General features: G+C 48.4%; 1 protein-coding gene across 1 annotated transcript in view; it reads right to left on the bottom strand.

The window, feature by feature from the left end:
• LOC132384107 (neurexin-1-like) overlaps positions 1–20,615 on the bottom strand; it is a 1,241,271-nt gene that overhangs the window by 1,081,367 nt on the left and 139,289 nt on the right. Inside the window, exons 3-4 of the mRNA XM_059955449.1 lie at positions 7,866–7,895; positions 5,844–5,845 (exon numbers count right to left, since the gene is read on the bottom strand). Of these exons, the coding sequence (XP_059811432.1) occupies positions 5,844–5,845; positions 7,866–7,895 (32 nt within the window). The remainder of the gene's footprint in view (positions 1–5,843; positions 5,846–7,865; positions 7,896–20,615) is intronic.

Raw genomic sequence — 20,615 nt, 5'->3', positions numbered from 1 at the left:
AGATGTTGGGCCAAAGAGCCTGTGGGTGGCTCTCTGACTCCTGGAGAGATGTGATGTGAGCGGGGTGCCCTCGCAAAAGGAAGTGTTGCTGAACTGAGGGACCTTGAAGAACAAGGATGTGATTTCTCGAAAGAGGTGTCAGTCATGTTGTAGAACTGAGGGACGTAGGGAAACAGGCACATAGTTCCCCAAAGGTGGTGTCAGTTGTGTTGTAGAACTGAGGGACGTAGGGAAACAGGTACGTGATTTCCCGTAAGAGGTGTCAGTCATGTTGTAGAACTGAGGGACGTAGGGAAACAGGCACATAGTTCCCCAAAGGTGGTGTCAGTTGTGTTGTAGAACTGAGGGACGTAGGGACACAGGTACGTGATTTCCCGAAAGAGGTGTCAGTCATGTTGTAGAATTGAGGGATGTAGGGAAACAGGTACGTGATTTCCCAAAAGAGGTGTCAGTCATGTTGTAGAATTGAGGGACGTAGGGAAACAGGTACGTGATTTCCTGAAAAAGGTGTCAGTCATGTTGTAGAATTGAGGGATGTAGGGAAACAGGTACGTGATTTCCCAAAAGAGGTGTCAGTCATGTTGTAGAATTGAGGGACGTAGGGAAACAGGTACGTGATTTCCCAAAAGAGGTGTCAGTCATGTTGTAGAATTGAGGGACGTAGGGAAACAGGTACGTGATTTCCCAAAAGAGGTGTCAGTCATGTTGTAGAACTGAGGGACGTAGGGAAACAGGTACGTGATTTCCCAAAAGAGGTGTCAGTCATGTTGTAGAATTGAGGGATGTAGGGAAACAGGTACGTGATTTCCCAAAAGAGGTGTCAGTCATGTTGTAGAATTGAGGGACGTAGGGAAACAGGTACGTGATTTCCCAAAAGAGGTGTCAGTCATGTTGTAGAATTGAGGGACGTAGGGAAACAGGTACGTGATTTCCTCAAAGGTGGTGTCAGTTGCGTTGTAGAACTGAGGGACGTAGGGAAACAGGTATGTGATTCCCTGAGAGTGGTGTTGCAGGTAGGCAGGGTGGTGAAGAAGGTATTGGCGCACTGGCCTTCATCATCAGTCAGGGCATTGGGTTGTGATGCTCTGTTGCAGTTCTATAAGACCTCACAGGGTCAGACTTTCACAGTGAATGGCAGAGTCCCGGGGACTGTTGGAGAACAGAGGCACGTTTCTGACACGTAGACAGGGTGGTGAAGAAAGCACTCGGCATGCTGGCCTTCATCAGTCAGGGCACTGGCTACAGGAGACAGGATGTTGTGTTGCAGTTGTACAAGACGTTGGCAAGAATGCATTTGCAATTCAGATGTTGTATTTTGGGAAGTCAAGCCAGGGTTAGACTTCCACCGCCCCAGGTACTGTTGTAGAACAGAGGCACGGAGAGAACAGGTACATAGTTTCGGAAAGTGGTGTCACACATCGACCCGGTGGTGAAGAAGGCATCTGGCATGCTGGCCTTTGTCGGCAGTCCAGCTGCAGGGCATTATGTTGCAGTTGTAGAGACGTTGGTGTGGCTGCTTTCTGAGTACTGGGCTCACTTCTGGTCGCCCAGCTACAGAAAAGGGTGGACTGCAGATTTATGATGATGCGCCCGGCATGAGTTTTTCAGAGAGCTTGCTCAGGTTGGGTTTTTATTGCTTGAAGTGTGGGGGACTGAGGACTGGCCTTACAGAGAATCTGCATCAGAATCATGTTTAATATCATTGGCATATGTCATCAAATTTGATAACTTTGTGGCAAAAATGGAATTAGTGTATATTAAACGGTTAATTAAATAAGTATCGCAAGAACAGAACGAAAAGAGAGTATAGGACTCGGATAGGGTGAGAGCTCAGACCATTGTTCCCTAGGACTGGGGAATCAGGAACTAGAGGGCTCAGATTTCTCTCAATAGCAGGTGTAAGGTGAGAGTTAATAGAATTCTGAGGGGCAACTTCTTTGCCATCAGTGGTGCATACATGCAACGAGCAGCCAGAGGAGGTGGTTGAGGCAGGAACATTAACATTTGAAAGTCAGGAAAGGTTCAGAGCAGAGGTTCGCGACCTCTATTACCAATTCCGTTAACCAACGGGTTTAGAGGGGACATGGACTAAATGTGAGCAAATGGGAATCTGGGTTAGTATGGATAAGGTGGGTCAAAGGGTCTCTTCCTGTGCTGTACTCTGTGACGGTGAGTCTGGGACCAGATTGTTTTGGATAGTTTTGGTCCCTCCCCATGGGACAGACAGACAGACTCGCCGGGGAGGGAGTGCACTGGTTCCAACGTGCCTGATCCATTTTCTTCTCAACTGCATCCTCCCTATATATGGCCAAACCATTTAAACTGCCTACTCCCATCACCCTCACTCATCAAGATCTATCAACTCTGTCCTAAATACGCTCAAAGATCTGGCCACTACAGACTCATGTGGCAACAAATTCCTTAGATTCACCACCCTCTAGCCAAAGAAATTCCTCCTCATCTCTGTTCTAAATGGACATCCCTCTATTCTGAGGCTGTGCCCTCTGGTCCTAGACTCTCCCACCATAGGAAACATTCTCCCCGTATCCACTTTATCCGTGTCCTCTGGTCCTTGACACCCCCACCATCGGAAACATCCTCTCCACATCCACTCTATCTGTGTCCTCTGGTCCTTGACACCCCCACCATCGGAAACATCCTCTCCACATCCACTCTATCTGTGTCCTCTGGTCCTAGACTCCCCCACTATAGGAAACACCCTCTCCACATCCACTCTATCTGTGTCCTCTGGTCCTAGACTCCCCTACTATAGGAAAAGTCCTCTCCACATCCACTCTATCTGTGTCCTCTGGTCCTAGACTCTCCCACAATAGGAAACATCCTCTCCACATCCAGTCTATCTGTGTCCTCTGGTCCTAGACTCCCCCACTGTAGGAAACATCCTCTCCACATCCACTCTATCTGTGTCCTCTGGTCCTAGACTCCCCCACTATAGGAAGCATCCTCTCTTCATCCACTCTATCTGTGTGGGCTTTTCAAAATTCAACAGGTTTCAATGAGGCCACCCATCATTTTATAATATAATATTAATGGTAAGACTCTTGGCAGTGTGGAGGTTCAGAGGGATCTTGGGGCCCGAGTCCATAGGACACTCAAAGCAGCTGCACAGGTTGACTCTGTGGTTAAGAAATCATACAGTGCATTGACCTTCATCCATCGTGGGACTGAGTTCAGGAGCCGAGAGGTAATGTTGCAGCTATATAGGACCTGGTCAGACCCCACTTAGTGTACTGTGCTCAATTCTGGTTGCCTCACGATGGGAAGGATGTGGAAGCCATAGAAAGGGTGCAGAGGAGATTTACGAGGAATTTACCTGGATTGGGGAGCATGCCTTGTGAGAATAGGTTGAGTGGACCCGGCCTTTATTCCATGGAGTGACGGAGGAATAGAAGTGACCTGATAGATGATGAGAGGCATTGATTGTGTGGATAGACAGAGGCTTTTTCCCAGGTCTGAAATGGCTAACACGAGCGGGCACAGTTTTAAAGTGCTTGGTATTAGGTACAGAGGAGATGTCAGGGGTAAGTTTTTTACTCAGGGAGTAGTGAGTGTGTGGAATGGGCTGCCAGCGACAGTGGTGGAGGCGGTTACGATAGGGTCTTTTAAGTGACTCCTGTACAGGTACATTGGGCTCAGAAAAATAGAGGGCTATGGGTAGGCCTAGGTAATTTCTAAAGTAAGGACATGTTCGACACAGCTTTGTGGGCAGAAGGGCCTGTATTGTGCTGTAGGTTTTCTATGTTTCTGTGTTTCTATTCTTCTGAATTCCAGTGAGTAGAGGCCCAGAGCCATCAAACGATTCTCATACAATAACCCATTCAATCCTAGAATCGTTCTGCTGTACCTCCTCTGGACCCTCTCCAATATCAGCACATCCTTTCTTAGATAATAGTCCCAAAAGCTGTTCACAGTACTCCAAGCGAGGCCTCCCCAGTGCTTTATAAAGCCTCAACATTACATCCTTGTTTTTATATTCCAGTCCTCTTGAAATGAATGCTAACATTGCATTTGCCTTCCTCACCACAGACTGAACTGTACATTAACCTTTCTGGAATACTCATACTACTGAATTTTCTGATTGTTTGTAAAACAGTCTACATTTTTGTTCCTTTTACCAAAGTGTATGACCAGACATTTCCCAAGCTGGAATTCCACCTGCCACTTCTTTGCCCATTCTCCTAATCTGTCTAAGTCCTCTGCAGACTCCCTGCTTCCTCAGTACTACTTGCTCCTCCAACTTTCTTCTCATCATCCACAAACTTGGCCACAATCCCATCATCCAAAGCATTGACATGTAACATAAATAGAAGCGGACCCAATGCCAACCTCTATGGAACACCATTAGTCACCAGCAGCCAATCAGGTCATGTTTTATCCATGCCAGTATCTTTCCTGTAATACTATAAGCCCTTAGCTTATTAAGCAGCCTCATGTGGCACCTTTTTAAACTCTTCTGAAAATCCAAGTACACAACATTCACTGGTTCTCCTTTGTCTATCCTGCTTGTTATTTCCTCAAATAATTCCAATAGGTTTGGCAGACAAGGTTTTCCCTTAAGGAAACCATGCTGACTTTGACCTATTTTACCATGTGCCGCCAACTACCCTGAGACTCCATCCCTGACAATTGACTCCAACATCTTCCCAACCACTGAGGTTGGACTAACTGGCCTATAATTTCCTTTCTTCTGCCTCTCTCCTTTCCTGAAGAGCGGAATGACATTTCCAATTTTCCAGTCACAGAAAGGTACAGCACAGAAACCAGCTCTTGTGCTGAGCCATTTAATCTACCTACTCCCATCAACCTGCAATGGGGCCATAGCCCACCAGACCCCTACCATCCACATACCTATCCAAACTTCTCCTAAACATTGAGATTGGGCTCACATGCCCCACTTGAGCTGAAGAAGTTTCCCCTCATGTCCGCCTTAAACTTTTCACCTTTCTCCCTTAACCTATGGCCTCTGGTTGCAGTCCCACCAAACTTCAGTGGAAAATGCCTGCCTACATTTCCCCTATCTGCACCTGCCATAATTTTGATTCCCCTCAGTCTTCTGTCCTAAACTTCTGTCTAAAGTCCTAAACTATTCAATCTTTCCATGTAACTCGGGCCCTCCAGAACCGTGCCAGAACCTAGAAAGATCATTACTAAGGTCTCCACAATCTATTCAGCCACCTCCTTCAGAACCCAGGTGTAGTCCATCTGGCCCAGGTGACTGATCTGTCTGCAGACCTTTCAGCTTCCCTAGCATCTTCTCCCTATTGACAGCAATTGCACTCTCTTCTACCCTCTAATACTCTCAAACTTCCACCATACTGCTAGTGTCTTCCACAGTGAAGGTTGACTCTAAATACTCACTCAGTTTGCCTGCCTTTTCCCTGTCCCCCATTACTACCTCTCCAGCATCATTTCCAGTGGTCGGATATCTACTCTTGCCTCTCTTACTCTTTCTACATTGTATCTGAAAAAAAAACTTGGTATCACTTTTTTCTAGCTTACCTTCATATTTCATTTTTTCCCTCATCATGGGGGACATTTCTTTGGTCTCTGTTCCCCAGAGGTCAGTGGTGACCAGGTCTGGGTTAATCTAGTTCACAGGTGATCAAATTTCTGGGTATTGGGGAATAAATTAGTTGTTTCTCAGTCTTTGTTTAAGTATAGTTTTCCATAAATTCTATTATACTTCTTTACCACAAGAGATCCTGCAGATGGTGGAAATCCAGAGCAACACACACACATGAAAAGCTGGAGGAGCTCAGCAGGTCAGGCAGGTAAAGAGCTGACAGGACTGATGAAAGGTCTCAGCCTGAAACATCGCTGACTACTCATTTCTATTGGTGCTGCCTGGCCTGTTGAGTTCCTCTGGCGTTTTGTGCGTGTCGCTTTGGATTTTTAAACTTTCCCCTCAATCATAAACACAAGAGCTTCTGCAGAAATCCAGATCAATACACACAAAATGCTGAAGGAACTCAGCAGGTCAGTCAGCTTCTGTTGAAATGAATAGGCAATCGATGTTTCAGGCTGCGATCTTCTCCAGGACTGGAAAGAAGGGGGGAAGAAGCCGGAATAAAGTGGTGGGGGAAGGGAAATGGGGCCAGCTGGAAGATAAGAGGTGAAACCAGGTTGCAGGCTACCCAGATGGAATATAAGGAGTTGCTCCTCCACTCTGAAGGTGGCCTCATCCTGGCACAAAAATGGGAACTGGAATTAAAACCTATGGCCTCCCGGAACTTCCGCTTTTGGCAGATGGAGCAGAGGTGCTCAATGAAGCGATTCCCCCAGTTTACGTTGGGTCTCACCAATCAAGAGGAGGCTGCATCAGGAGCCCCGTACACAATAGACGACCCCAGCAGATTTGCAGGTGAAGTGTTATCTCACCTGGAAGGACTGTGCAGAGCCCTGAAAACAGGCAAGGGAGGAAGTGAATGGGCAGGTGTAGGGATAAGTGCTGGGAGGGAGATTAATGGGGAGGGACGAACGGTCAAGTAAGCGATTTCTGCAGAAGGCAGAACACCTACCTGCAAGAAAATTGATCTTAAGGTAGTTTTTGGTAATATATTTACTTGCCCTGGGGATAGTGCAGGAAGAGGGTGTCATCCCATCATGGGGGGTGGGGGGTCAAATTTCCAAATCTCAGGGGTGGAAGGGGTGTGGGGAGGCAGTGCTGAGGTGAAACAGGCTTCAAGGGGCTGAATGGCCTTGTCTTGCTTCCACTGGAGGAGCCTGAGTCCCATGGTTAGTCAGTCCATTCCCATCTCAACAAACACCAGAGCTGAGCACAATGCACCCAACTTGATGTGACCACCATGATTCCCATTGCTGGCTGGTCCTCATAGCCAGTGGCTTACTCTGGATCTGAAACATGGGGTGAGCATTCAGCAAAGCAGTACTTCCCAATGTCAGGAAGTTCCCAAACACCAAGTCTGAAATTTGGGATGATCATTCAGCAAACCAGTACTTCCTGATGTCAGGAAGTTCCCAAATTTGGGGTCTGAAATTCGGGAAGAGTTTTACAGCAAATCGACACTTCCCAATGTCAGGAAGTTCTCACATCCCGATCGAGATCTGAAGTTCTGGAGGATTGCCCAGCAGACCAACACAGCAACCCTATAGTGGCGGAGTCTGGGGCCAGAGGGCACAGTCTCAGAATAGAGGGGCGTCCATTTAGAACAGAGATGAGGAGGAATTTCTTTAGCTGGAGGGTGGTGAATCTGTGGAATTCTTTGTTACAGATACCATTGAGGCCAAGTTGTTGAGTATATTTAAGGGAAAGGGTGATACATTCTTGATTAGTCAGGGCATGAGGAGAAGGCAGGAAAATGGAGTCGAGAGGGAAAATAAATCAGCCGTGATGGAATGCCGGAGCGGACTTGATGAGCTGAATGGCCTAATTGTGTTCCTATGTCTTATGGTCTGAACCAAAGCAACCTCAGGCAAACTGAACTCCGACAAATGTCCTTTATCTCTACCAGAAGAGAAAAGTTGCTGTTGTACACGGAGGGACTCACGTACTTCACTCAAGGCACACATCCAAGCACAGTCCTATTCCGTCCGCAGTAGCGCTCCCGGAAAAAATAAAATACCCTCAGAAATTATCCATGCAACGCGGATCGGCAGAACAGAAGCAAAGATGCCAGTGGACAGTCAAGACAGGAAGGGTCACTGGATGGGAAGTGATTGCAATATCTCTCAGGAAGGCAATGATCAGACGATAACACTGCAGCTCTGAGCAAAGGCTGGAGGTGGTGGAGGAAGTTATCTGGGATGAACATGGTTTCAACGACAATGGGACAGAACGAAAGGAGATGCGAGCTCAAAGAAAATAAATATATAAAGCCCATTACCTTGGCTGCTTAACATCAGGTGAGCGGGACCTTGAAAAGGAAGAAATGAAGAACACAATAAAGAAAAGATCGAAACTTTATGGGAAGAAATGAGCTGTAATATTTTTGTCACAATCACAGATTCAATTTGTGACAGACATCTCCCCTCCAGAGGGATGCCGAGAAAGGACAAAACAAAATAGTCAGAACACAAAAAGCATCGAGCAAACGCTAGTTGCTGACTAATGCTTTTTTTTTCTATAAGGAAGTCGATGGAATAGAAGACACAAAAACACAAAATAATATTAATTCCCGTCTCATCGCGAAAGCTTGCCAGGCACAACGCGTACCGCACGGGGGAAGGGATGGGAAGGGGCATGGTTAGTCGTGGTGTAGACCGGCAGAGAGGTCTCCTGGTTTAGGATGGTCACACTGTTCTTGGGAAGATGCTGGCAGGACTTGGGGGCCTGAGCTACAAGTAGAGGTTGCATTGACTAGGATTTTATAAGCTAAGACCATAAGATATAGGAACAGAATTAGGCCATTTGGCCCATCAGGTCTGCTCTGCTATTTCATCATGGCTGATCCATTTTCCCTCTCAGCCCCAATCTCTATTCTTCTCCCTGTATCCCTTCACGCCCTGACTAATCAAGAATCTTTTACCCTCTGCCTTAAATACACCCAGTAACTTGGCCTCCACAGCTGCCCGTGGCAACGAATTCCACAGATTCACCAATCTCTGGCTAAAGAAATTCCTCCTCATCTCCTTTCTAAAAGGATGCCCCTCTTTTCTGAGGCTGTGATCTTTGGTCATAGACTCCCCCACCATAAGCAACATCCTCTCCACATCCACTCTATCGAGGCCTTTCAACACTCAATAGGTTTCATTCTTCTGAATTCCAGTGAATACAGGCCCAGAGCCATTAAACACTCTTCATATGACGAGCCATTCAATCCTGGAATCACTTCTGTGAACCTCCTTTGAATCCTCTCCAGTGTCTGCACATCCTTTTTTAAGATAAGGGGCCCAAAGCTGCTCACAATACTCCAAGTGAGGCCTCACCAGTGCTTTATAAAGCCTCTGGAATGTAGGAGACGGAGACATGGTCTGATAGAGGTCTAGTAGATCATGATGGATATAGACAGGGTGAAAGTTTATTGTCCTTTTCTCCAGGGAAGGGGGTGCCGAGGCATAGGTTTCAGATGAGAGGCAATGGGTTAAAAGAGCACATCAGGCAGCTTCTTCATGCAAGGGGTGGTGCAAATTTGGAGTGAGATGAGCACATTAGCAGCATTTAACAGCCATCTAGATTAATCCATGAGGAAGTCAGCAGGTCAGGCAGCATCTATGGAAAGGAACACAGAGGTGATATTTCGTGCCAAGTTTTAATGAAGACCCACTGAGTTCCTCCAGCATTCTGTGTGTGTCACTCTGGATTTCCAGCACCTGCAGAGTCCCTTATGTGTCGAAGATCCATGGATAGAAGACCGTGGAGCAAACACAGGCAGATGCGACAAGCTCACTGGACAAGATGGGCTAAAGGGCCTGTTGGTCTGCTGTGTGACTCTGCAGGTGAGTATCTTACACAGAGGGTTAGGGTAGTGGATACAGCCCAGCCCTTCACAGGCAAAGATCTGCCCATCTCCGAGCACATCTCCAAGGAGCATAGCACAAGGCAGCAGCATCCATCACTCAGGGCAGGCTGTCGGGATGGAGGTGCAGGAGCCTCAGGGCCCACACCGCCAGGTTCAGGAACAGTAATTACCCCTCCACCATCAGACTCTGAACCACCTCACCGCTGAACTAATCCCACAGCCTATGAACTCACTTCTGAGCACTGAATGATTCATGTTTCAACATTACTTACTTATTAATTATTATTTGCGCACGTTATTTTGCAGTCTTTGTCTGAGTAGTTTTTCAGTGACTCTATTGCATTTCTTTGTTCTACAGTGAACTAGCTACCCCTCAACCATCAGCCTCTTGAACAAAAGGGGATAACTATACCCACTTGCCCCAATCCCACAGCCAATTACCTCACTTTATTGACTCTTTACCTCATTATCTCCTGTTCTCGTTATTTATTGCTGTTTATTTATGTTTGCATTTGCCCAGTTTGTTGTCTTCTGCACTCTGGTTGATCTTTCATTGATCCTGTTATAGTTACTGTTCTATAGATTTGCTGAGTACGCCCGCAGGAAAATGAATCTCAGGGTTGCATGTGGTGATAGTAAAATTTACTTTGAATTTTGAACCTCGGGAGCCTGTGATGTTAGGTAGGACGAGAAGCTCCTCAAGCCCGCTGACCTCCCTCTTAAAGACGGGGCATTTAGATGCTGATTAAAAACGAACCTGAGATTCTCAAAGCCTGACGCATGTGATGTGTCAGCCGTGGGTCCGGATGCAAGTCCTCAGTAAAATGTAATCGTTCTTGAGTGACATGTTTCAGACGTGAACACGGCAGTACAACGCAGGCCAATTTCCATCCTGAAAATATCCTTGTGGACAAGTGGGCACCGAGACAATTTGAACACATAATGAAGGCTCCGCTCTCGCTCGTACTCATCGCCTCGCACTTCAGAGAGACAAGGATGCTCGAGTAATCTAGGATTTCAAGACAGCAGTCCAGCAAAACCAACTGGGAAACGTTTTTAATCGGCACCAACTCTTGAAGTGCACGATGCAAAACGTGGATGTGGTTAACAATTATTTCCCACCTTCTCCCTGCAAGAGGCTGCACAGGTCAACAGGGAGGTAAAGGATGTGGATGTTACACTTGCCTTTATGAGACGGGTCTCTGAGTTCACGGGTCAGGAAGTTATATAGAATACTGGTTAGGCCTCCTCGTTCCCGTGGAGTTAGATGCAGGAACAGTTACACCCCTCAACCATCAGGCTCTCGAACCAAAGCGGAAAACTCCACTCAACTTCAGTCACCCCTCCACTGAAATGTCCCAAAACCAATGGACTCACTTTCAAGGACTCTTCATCACGTTCACGATATTTGCCACTTATTTATTTATTTATTTTCCCCCTTGTATTTGCGCAGTTTGGCGTCTTTTGCACTCTGGTTGCCCGTACGTCTTTATTGTTTACCGTCTTTCAAGGACGGTATTGTGTTTCTTTGTATTTACTGTGAATGCCCGCAAGAAAATGAATCTCAGAGTGTGACATACTGTAGTACTTTGATTAACAATTTACTTTGAAATTTTAACCTTAAATATTATTTTGATTATTAGATCATAAGTCTCACAGCAGAATTAGGCCATTCAGCCCATCAAGTCTTCTCCACCATTCCATCATGGCTGATTTACTATCCCTCTCAACTCCATTCTCCTGCCTTCTCCCTCTAACCTTTGACACCCTGACTGATCAAGAACCTTATCAACCTCCGTTTTAACTATTCCCAATACCTTGTCCTCCACAGCCTGCTGTGGCAATGAATTACACAGATTTACTACCCGCCGGCTAAAGGAATTTCTCTTCATCTCTGTTCTATTCTGAGACTATGCCCTCTGGTCCTAGACTCCCCTGTGGTGGGAAATATACTCTCCACATCCACTCTATCTAGGATTTTTAATATTTGATAGGTTTCAATGAGATCCCAACCCCCTCATTCTTCTAAATTCCAGGCCCAGAGCCATCAAACACCCCTGCTGCAGCACCACACAAAAGTCTTAGGCATATAAATAGCCTACGACTATTGCACAGGGCAACGTTTAAAGGAGATGTACGGGGCAAGTTTTTTTTTACACAGAGAGTCGTGGGTGCCTGGAATAAGACAAAGGAGCAGAATTAGGTCATTCAGCCCATCGAGCCCACTCCGCCATTTCATCATGGCTGATCCCTGATCCCACTCAACCCTGCCCTCTCACCATATTCCTTGATGCCCTGACCAATCAGGAAGCTATCAATCTCCACTTTAAATATACCCACGGACTAGGCCTCCACCACAATCTGTGGCAGAACATTCCCCAGGTTCTCTACTCTTTGACAAAAAAAAAATCCTCCTTACTTCTGTTCTGAAAGGTGGCCCCACAATTCTGAGGCTATGTCCTCTAGTTCTGGATATCTCCACCACAGGAAACATCCTCTATCCAACCTACCTAGTCCTTTCAACAGTCGGTAAGTTTCAGTGAGAACCCCCTGCTTTCTTCTGAAATCCAGTCAGTACAGGTCCGAAGCTGCCAAACACTCCTCATAGCAAGACATTCAACACACTGGAGGAACTCAGCAGGTCGGGCAGCATCCGTGGAAACAAACAGTCAACTCTTTGGGCCGAGACCCTTCGAATGTTCATGCCAAGGGGCTGGAGACTACCCAGACGGTATTTGGGGTGTTGCTCCTCCAACCTGAGTTTGGCCTCATCATGGCAGTAGAGGAGGCCATGTATGGACATATCTGGATGGGAATGAGAGGCAGAGTTGAAGTGGGTTGCAACCGGGAGATCCTGTCTGTTGTGGCGGACAGAGTGGAGCTGCTCACTGATGCAGTCCCTAATCTGCGTCGGGTCTCGCCGATGTAGAGGAGGCCGCACCGGAGCACCGGATGCAATAGATGACCCCAACAGACTCACAGGTGAAGTGTTGGCTCACCTGGAAGGACTGTTTGGGGCCCTGGGTAAGAGAGGAGGTGTAGGGACAGGTGTAGCACTTCCGTTTGCAGGGATAAGTGCCAGTTGGGAGATCTGTGGGCCGGGACGTGTGGACCAGGGAGTTGCGGAGGGAACAATCCCTGCAGAAAGCGGAGAGGGGTAGAGAGGGAACGATGTGCTTAGTGGTTGGCATGAACATTGAATTCTCCAATTTCCGGTAATTCCCTCCCCCTCCCCCTCCCTTCCCCCATCCCGGTTTCACTCTGCCTCCTCCTCCTCCAGCTGCCTATCACCTCTCATGATTCTGCCTTCTTCTACTACCCATAGTGCTTTCCCCTTACATTCCTTCTTCACCTTTCCTGCCTATCCCCTCCCTACTTCCCGTCCGCTACCCCTTGATCTTTCCTCTTATTGGTTTTTCACCTGGCACCTTCCACCCTCCCCCCGCCTTCTTTATAGGGCCCCTGCCCCCTCCTTCTTCAGTCCTGACAAAGGGTCTCAGCCCGAAGCGTTGACTGCTCGTTTCCATGGATGCTGCCCGACCTGCTGAGTTCCTCCAGCATGTTGTACGTGTTGCTTTGACCCCAGCATCTGCAGTGTACTTTGTGTTTACAAAACGCTCCTCAGATGCTAACCCCTTCATTCCCGGAAACATCCTTGTGAAGCTCCTTGGGACTCTCTCCAATTACAACACAACCTTTCTGAGATAAGGGGCCCAAAACTGTTGACAATACTCCAAGTGCACCAGGACTAGTGTCTTATAAAGGCTCAGCATTGCTTTTATATTCTATTCCCCTTGAAATAAATGCCACATTGCATTTGCCTTCTTTGCCACAGTGTGAAAAGTAGTGGTCCCAATACTGACCCCTGAAGAACACCACTAGTCACTGGCAGCTAATCAGCAAAAGCCCCTTTTATTCCCACTCGCTGTCTCCTGCCTGTCAGCCATTCCTCTACCTATGCCAGTACCTCTCCTGTAACACCATAGGATTTTATCTCGTTAAGCAGCCTCATGTGAGGCACCTTATCAAATGCCTTCTGAAAATCCAAGTAAATGACATCCACTGTCTCTCCTGTTTGTTACTTCCTCAAAGAACTATAACAGATTTGGCAGGCAAGATTTCCCTTCACAGAAATTATGCTGACCTTGACTTATTTATGAGCTGCCAAGGGTGATACTGGAGGCAGATATAATAGAGGTGTTTAAGAGGCTGTTCGACAGACACATGAATGAGCAAGGATATGGACCATGTGCAGGGAATGATGGGATATGGACCATGCGTAGACAGCAGGGATTAGTTTAGTAAAGTATTTAATTTCTAGCTTAATAAGTTTGGCACAAAACCGTGAGCTGAAGGAGTGGTTCTGTTCTAGGTTCTCTGTTCTGTGTTCTAAGTGGTTTAAAGCAGAGATTGATAGGTTCTTGATTAGTCAGGGCATCATGGGGTAAAGGCAGGAGAATGGGGTTGAGGGGGATAGTAAATCAGCCCTGATGGAGCAGGACCCAATCGTCCGAATAGCCTAATTCTGTTCCTCTCTCTCATGGTCTGATGCATTGAAGGGAGACTGACAGAAAAGGATGAGGAATGATATAAGTAATTGGTTCGTTAAAGGAAAAAGAATTAAAGATGATGAGAGAAAGATTAGCTTTATTTGTTGCATGTACATTGAAACACGCCATGAAATGCATCAACAACCAACCAAATCCGAGGATGTGCTGGGAGGAGCCCGCAAGTTGCCAAAACTCACTAACCCTAACCCGCACGTCCTTGGACTGTGAGACGAAGCAGGAACACCTGGAGGAAACCCATGTGGCCACGGGGAGAATGTGCAAACCCCTTACAGACAGCAAGTGGAATTGAACCCCGATCGACGGTGCTGCAGAGTTTTACGTTAAATCCTACACTGCCAGCCATCCTGTCACATTATCGTCAGCTGTACTGAGATACAGTGAGAAGCTTCTGTCGGGGTGACACCCAGACAGATCATTCCGTGCATCAGTACATCGAGGTCGCACAAAGGAAGACAAAACGCAGGGTAGGGTGTTACAGTCACAGAGAGGGTGCCGTGCAGGCAGACAATCAGGTGGAGGGTCACGAAGAGGTAGGTTGGGAGATGAGTTAATCTTTCAGCGTAGGAGAAGGCTGTCCAAGAGTCTGACAACAGCAGGTAGAAGCTGTTCCTGAGCCTGGTGGGATGAGCCTTCAGGCTTTTGTATCTTCTGCCCGAGGGGAGAAGAGAGAGTGTCCGGAGTGGGCAGGGGGAGTCTTTCATTATGCTGGGTGCATTACTAAGGTGGTAGGAAGTACAGACAGAGTCCATGGAGGGGACTCCACAGATTTCCAGCATGAGACCAATTGGCCGAGTGGCCCTAATCTGGCTCCCAACGATAATCACTGGGCAGACAAGGTTGAACAAATTCAGTGTGATAGTTGTCAGAAGTGAATGAAGTTAGTCGATGCGAGGAGATGCCATCCTCTGAGACTTAAAGCAGAATGAAAAGATTATGCATTCAGAAGTGCAGCTGTTTTGGATGGGATTTACGATGCAGCCGGATTGAAGTTTTAAATCAATGGTAGTTAATCTAATTGGGAAGCAGAGATCAACAACGTGGTCGAAGAGAAGATAAATGCCTGCATCAAAAGACAGTTTAATTGAAAAATCTAAGATCTGTGAACAGTGGGGAGAACAACAGAATTCAAAGCAAAGTGAGAGATGGAGTGACGTCCAGGGAAATGAAGCACAAGGTGGCTGTGTGTAATGGGAATTGGTAGTGGGATATGTACTCAGTGATCACTAATAAAGTCGCCACTCTATTCATGGGTTTTGCTGCTGCAGCCCATCCGCTTCAAGGTTCAATACGTTGTGTATTCAGAGATGCTCTTCTACACACCACTGTTGTAACATGTGGTTGTTTGAGTTACCGTCACCTTCCTGTCAGCTTGAACCAGTCTGGCCATTCTCCTCTGACCTCTCTCATTCACAAAGCGTTTTCGCCCACTGTGTGTTTTTTTTTTGTTTTTAGCACTGTTCTCCGTAAACCCTAGAGACTGCTGTGTGTGAAAATCCCAGGAGATCAGCAGTTTCTGAGATACTCAAACCACCCTGTCTGGCACCAGCAATCACTCCACGGTCAAAGTCACTAAGATTCACATTTCTTTCCCATTCTGATATTTGGTCTGAACAACAACTGAACCTCTTGACCGTGTCTGCATGCTTTTATGCATCGAGTTGCTGCCACATGATTGGCTGATTAGATATTTCCATTAACGAGCAGGTGTACCTAATAAAATGGCCACTCACTGTAGATGAAGAGGTATTTGGGAAGGAGACAGATTCTCAAGTTATGATCTATTGCTGTCCTGTCTCCTGCCTCCGCTATTGTACCACGTATTCTCTGCACGCAGTTCCCCAGTATGCACGGCAGAGTTTCCTATCACCACTGTTCACAAACAGCCCCTCCATCTCCCTCCCGTCTCCTCATTCCCCAAAATCAAATTATCTAGCCTCCTTTCTCCGGGAAGTGGGAGAGGTGGGCAACCAGACCTTGAGAAGGTGGGGGTAACAATCTCCGACAGGAGAGAAGAGAGTCTAACCATCTCCTCTGAGCCTTCAATGGAAACTTCATTCGGTGCAGTCCATGTGGGAAGGAGCTTCCACACTGACACACGTGTACAAGACGACAGATCGACTGGACAGCCAGAGCGGAAATAGATAATGTGAGAGGGGCCCGTTTCAAAATGGTTGGAGAAAGTATGGGGGGGGGGGATGTCAAAAGAAGATTTCTCACACTGGGAGTGGTGGGTGTGTGGAATGCCCTGCCAGGGGAGATGGTAGAGGCAGATAGAACGACATCCCTTTAGAACAGAGATGAGGAGGAGTTTCTTTAGTCAGGCGGTGGTGAATCTGTGGAATTCGTTACCACAGGCGGCTGTGGAGGCCGGTACTGGGTATATTTAAAGCAGAGACTGGTTTCTCAGGGTGTCAAAGATTCGGGGAGGAGGCAGGAGAATGGGGTCGAGACGGATAATAAATCAGCCATGATGAAATGGCAGAGTTGATGGTCCAAAATGGCCTGATTCTGCTCCTGTGTCTTATGGTTGGATACATTCAGGACGTTTAAGAAACTCTTAGAGAGGCACATGGGTGATGGAAACATGGAGGGCCATGTGGGAGGGAAGGGTCAGATTGACCTTGGAGTGGGATTAAAGTTCAGCACAATATCTTGGGCTGAATGGCCTGTACAGTTATACGCTGTTGGGGAAGGGGTTCCATTGATGGTGAAGGAACGGCGATAGATTTCCCAGTCGGATGGTGTGTGATGGGGTGGGAACCTGTGGGTGGTGGTGTACACATCCGCCTCAGTGAGAGAGTTGGGGGGGGGGTGGTTTGGGAGGGGCTGCTGGATTAACCTGGGTGAGTAACTGTGGTGTGTATTGTAGATAGTACAGACTGCAGACACTGTGAGCCGGTGGTGGGAGAGGTGGGGGTTTGGGAGGGTTTGGGTCAGTAACCCCAGTGTGTATTGTAGACGGTACAGACTGCAGACACTGTGAGCCGGTGGTGGGAGAGGTGGGGGTTTGGGAGGGTCTGGGTGAGTAACTGTGGTGTGTATTGTAGACGGTACAGACTGCAGACACTGTGAGCCAGTGGTGGGAAAGGTGGGGGTTTGGGAGGGTCTGGGTGAGTAACCCCAGTGTGTATTGTAGACGGTACAGACTGCAGACACTGTGAGCCGGTGGTGGGAGAGGTGGGGGTTTGGGAGGGGCTGGGTCAGTAACCCCAGTGTGTATTGTAGACGGTACAGACTGCAGACACTGTGAGCCGGTGGTGGGACAGGTGGGGGTTTGGGAGGGGCTGGGTCAGTAACCCCAGTGTGTATTGTAGACAGTACAGACTGCAGACACTGTGAGCCGGTGGTGGGAGAGGTGGGAGTTTGTTAGGGTCTGGGTGAATAATCCCAGTGTGTATTGTAGACGGTACAGACTGCAGACACTGTGAGCCGGTAGTGGGAGAGGTGGGGGTTTGGGAGGGTCTGGGTCAGTAACCCCAGTGTGTATTGTAGACGGTACAGACTGTGGACACTGTGAGCCGGTGGTGGGAGAGGTGGGGGTTTGGGAGGGTCTGAGTGAGTAACCCCAGTGTGTATTGTAGACAGTACAGACTGCAGACACTGTGAGCCGGTGGTGGGAGAGGTGAGGGTTTGGGAGGGTCTGGGTGAGTAACCCCAGTGTGTATTGTAGGTACAGACTGCAGACACTGTGAGCCGGTGGTGGGAGAGGTGGGGGTTTGGGTGGGTCTGGGTGAGTAACCCCAGTGTGTATTGTAGACGGTACAGACTGCAGACACTGTGAGCCGGTGGTGGGAGAGGTGGGGGTTTGGGAGGGTTTGGGTCAGTAACCCCAGTGTGTATTGTAGACGGTACAGACTGCAGACACTGTGAGCCGGTGGTGGGAGAGGTGGGGGTTTGGGAGGGTCTGGGTCAGTAACCCCAGTGTGTATTGTAGACGGTACAGACTGCAGACACTGTGAGCCGGTAGTGGGAGAGGTGGGGGTTTGGGAGGGTCTGGGTCAGTAACCCCAGTGTGTATTGTAGACGGTACAGACTGTGGACACTGTGAGCCGGTGGTGGGAGAGGTGGGGGTTTGGGAGGGTCTGGGTGAGTAACCCCAGTGTGTATTGTAGACGGTACAGACTGCAGACACTGTGAGCCGGTGGTGGGAGAGGTGGGGGTTTGGGTGGGTCTGGGTGAGTAACCCCAGTGTGTATTGTAGACGGTACAGACTGCAGACACTGTGAGCCGGTGGTGGGAGAGGTGGGGGTTTGGGAGGGTTTGGGTCAGTAACCCCAGTGTGTATTGTAGACGGTACAGACTGCAGACACTGTGAGCCGGTGGTGGGAGAGGTGGGGGTTTGGGAGGGTCTGGGTGAGTAACCCCAGTGTGTATTGTAGACGGTACAGACTACAGACACTGTGAGCCGGTGGTGGGAGAGGTGGGGGTTTGGGAGGGTCTGGGTGAGTAACCCCAGTGTGTATTGTAGACGGTACAGACTGCAGACACTGTGAGCCGGTGGTGGGAGAGGTGGGGGTTTGGGAGGGTCTGGGTCAGTAACCCCAGTGTGTATTGTAGACAGTACAGACTGCAGACACCGTGTGTCAGTAGTAGAGGGAGGGGATGTTTTGGGCTGTGGATGGGGTGCTGATTGAACAGACTATTAGACAAAGCAGGGAAAGATACAGGCATAATGAAGATAAGTCAGATTGGTTAGTTGGCTAGGTCATAAGGCGGAGGGTGTTGGAGGGGTGTTAGACGGTGGGAAAGCCTCGGGATCTCGGGAGGTGAGCGCCTCACTGCAGGATCTGCTCCAGCAGCCTCAGGGTTTCTGTGGCCAGTCAGCAGAGTTTCTGGTGAGTGGTGACATCCCCCCACGATGGTGGGGGTTTAAGTATCGGGGGGATGGTTAGACGCTTCCTCGTTGGAGTCGGTCACTTGGTACCCAGTGGCTTGGATGGATGTTCATTCATCTGAATCAGGTTAAACGCCAGCATCTGTTGTGAAATTTGTTTTGTTCCTGAATCGTTGAGTGTGTTTTCAGGCTCCTGTATCTCCTCCCTGATGGTAGCAATGAGAAGAGGGCATGTCCTGGGTGGTGGGGGTCCTTGATGATGGACGCTGCCTTTTTGAGGCATCGCCTTTTGAAGATGGCCTAGACTCTGGGGCGGCTGGTGCCAGTGATGGAGCTGACCGAGTTCATAACTTTCAGCAGCTTTTTGATGCACCAATGTCAGAATGCTCTCCACGGTACATCTGTAGAAATTTGCAAGTGTCTTTGGTGAGGTAGCAAATCTCAAACTCAGTCACGGCCCATGTCTGGATGTCGCCCGGGCTGACTTGAGTTTAGGCAGATGCACATAGGCACATAGGGTTGCTTCAGCTACTGAGGCATCGTGAATGGAACTGGACAGTGCCCTGTCACCGATGGAAGGAGGGTCACTGCCAAAGTGTCTGGAGGAGGCTGGGTTCTGAGGGTGTTTTGCAGTGAGATCCTGGGGCAGGATTGGGGAGGGGAATGGTGGAACTGGACCTCAGCTTCCCTCTGGGTGACCCCAAGAACTGTAAAACCCCCTACTCCTAATGCCCGCTAACCTCCAGTTTACTGGGGTTCTGTGACACTACACTGGGTCACACAGTGCCTCACCCACACCCCATTTCTTCACTTCTTTGGCTCAAACATCAGATCTGGAGATGTTCCAGCTCTATTCTTTGTGTTCCAATCCTCTTGTGATTTCCCTACCTCCATGTCCCTCCATCATCAACCCCCCTACTCCACCGCACTCCTGAGAAAACCCAGTGACTGATGTGCCCCTCCTTCCCACCCACAGCTACACAATATGAGGGCTCCAGAGGCTGTTCAGGAGGGGCACAGATAAGAGTGGATGTGGAGAGGATGTTTCCTGTAGTGAGGGAGTCTAGGACCAGAGGACACTGATAGAGTGGATGTGGAGAGGATGTTTCCTATAGTGGGGGAGTCTAGGACCAGAGGACACAGATGGAGTGGATGTGGAGATGTTGTTTCCTACAGTGGGAGAGTCTAGGACCAGAGGGCACAGATAGAGTGGATGTGGAGAGGATGTTTCCCATAGTGGGGGAGCCTAGGACCAGAGGATACAGATAGAGTGGATGTAGAGAGGATGTTTCCTGTAGTGAGGGAGTCTAGGACCAGAGGACACAGATAGAGTGGGAGTGGAGAGGACGTTTCCTGTAGTGAGGGAGTCTAGGACCAGAGGACACAGATAGAGTGGATGTGGAGAGGATGTTTTCTGTAGTGGGGGAGTCTAGGACCAGAGGACACAGATAGAGTGGATGTGGAGAGGATGTTTCCTATAGCGGGGGAATCTAGGACAGAGGACACAGCTTCAGGATAGAGGGACAACCTTTTAGAGCAGAGATGAGGAGGAATTTCTTTAGCCAGAAAGTGATAAATTTGTGGAATTTAGACAGCTGTGGAGGTCGTCATTGGGCTCATTAAAGTGAAGATCGATAGGTTCTTATGAGTCAGGGCATCAAAGGTTACGGGGAGAAGACAGGAGAATGGAGTTGAGAGGGATAGTAAATCAGCCATAAAGGAATGGTGGAGCAGACTCGATGGGCTGAACGGCCTAATTCTACTCCTATA

This window comes from Hypanus sabinus, chromosome 31 (assembly GCF_030144855.1).
Source record: "Hypanus sabinus isolate sHypSab1 chromosome 31, sHypSab1.hap1, whole genome shotgun sequence".
NCBI lineage: Eukaryota > Metazoa > Chordata > Chondrichthyes > Myliobatiformes > Dasyatidae > Hypanus > Hypanus sabinus.
Note: the sequence above shows the minus strand (reverse complement) of the source record. Positions and strands in the feature narration are given on the sequence as shown.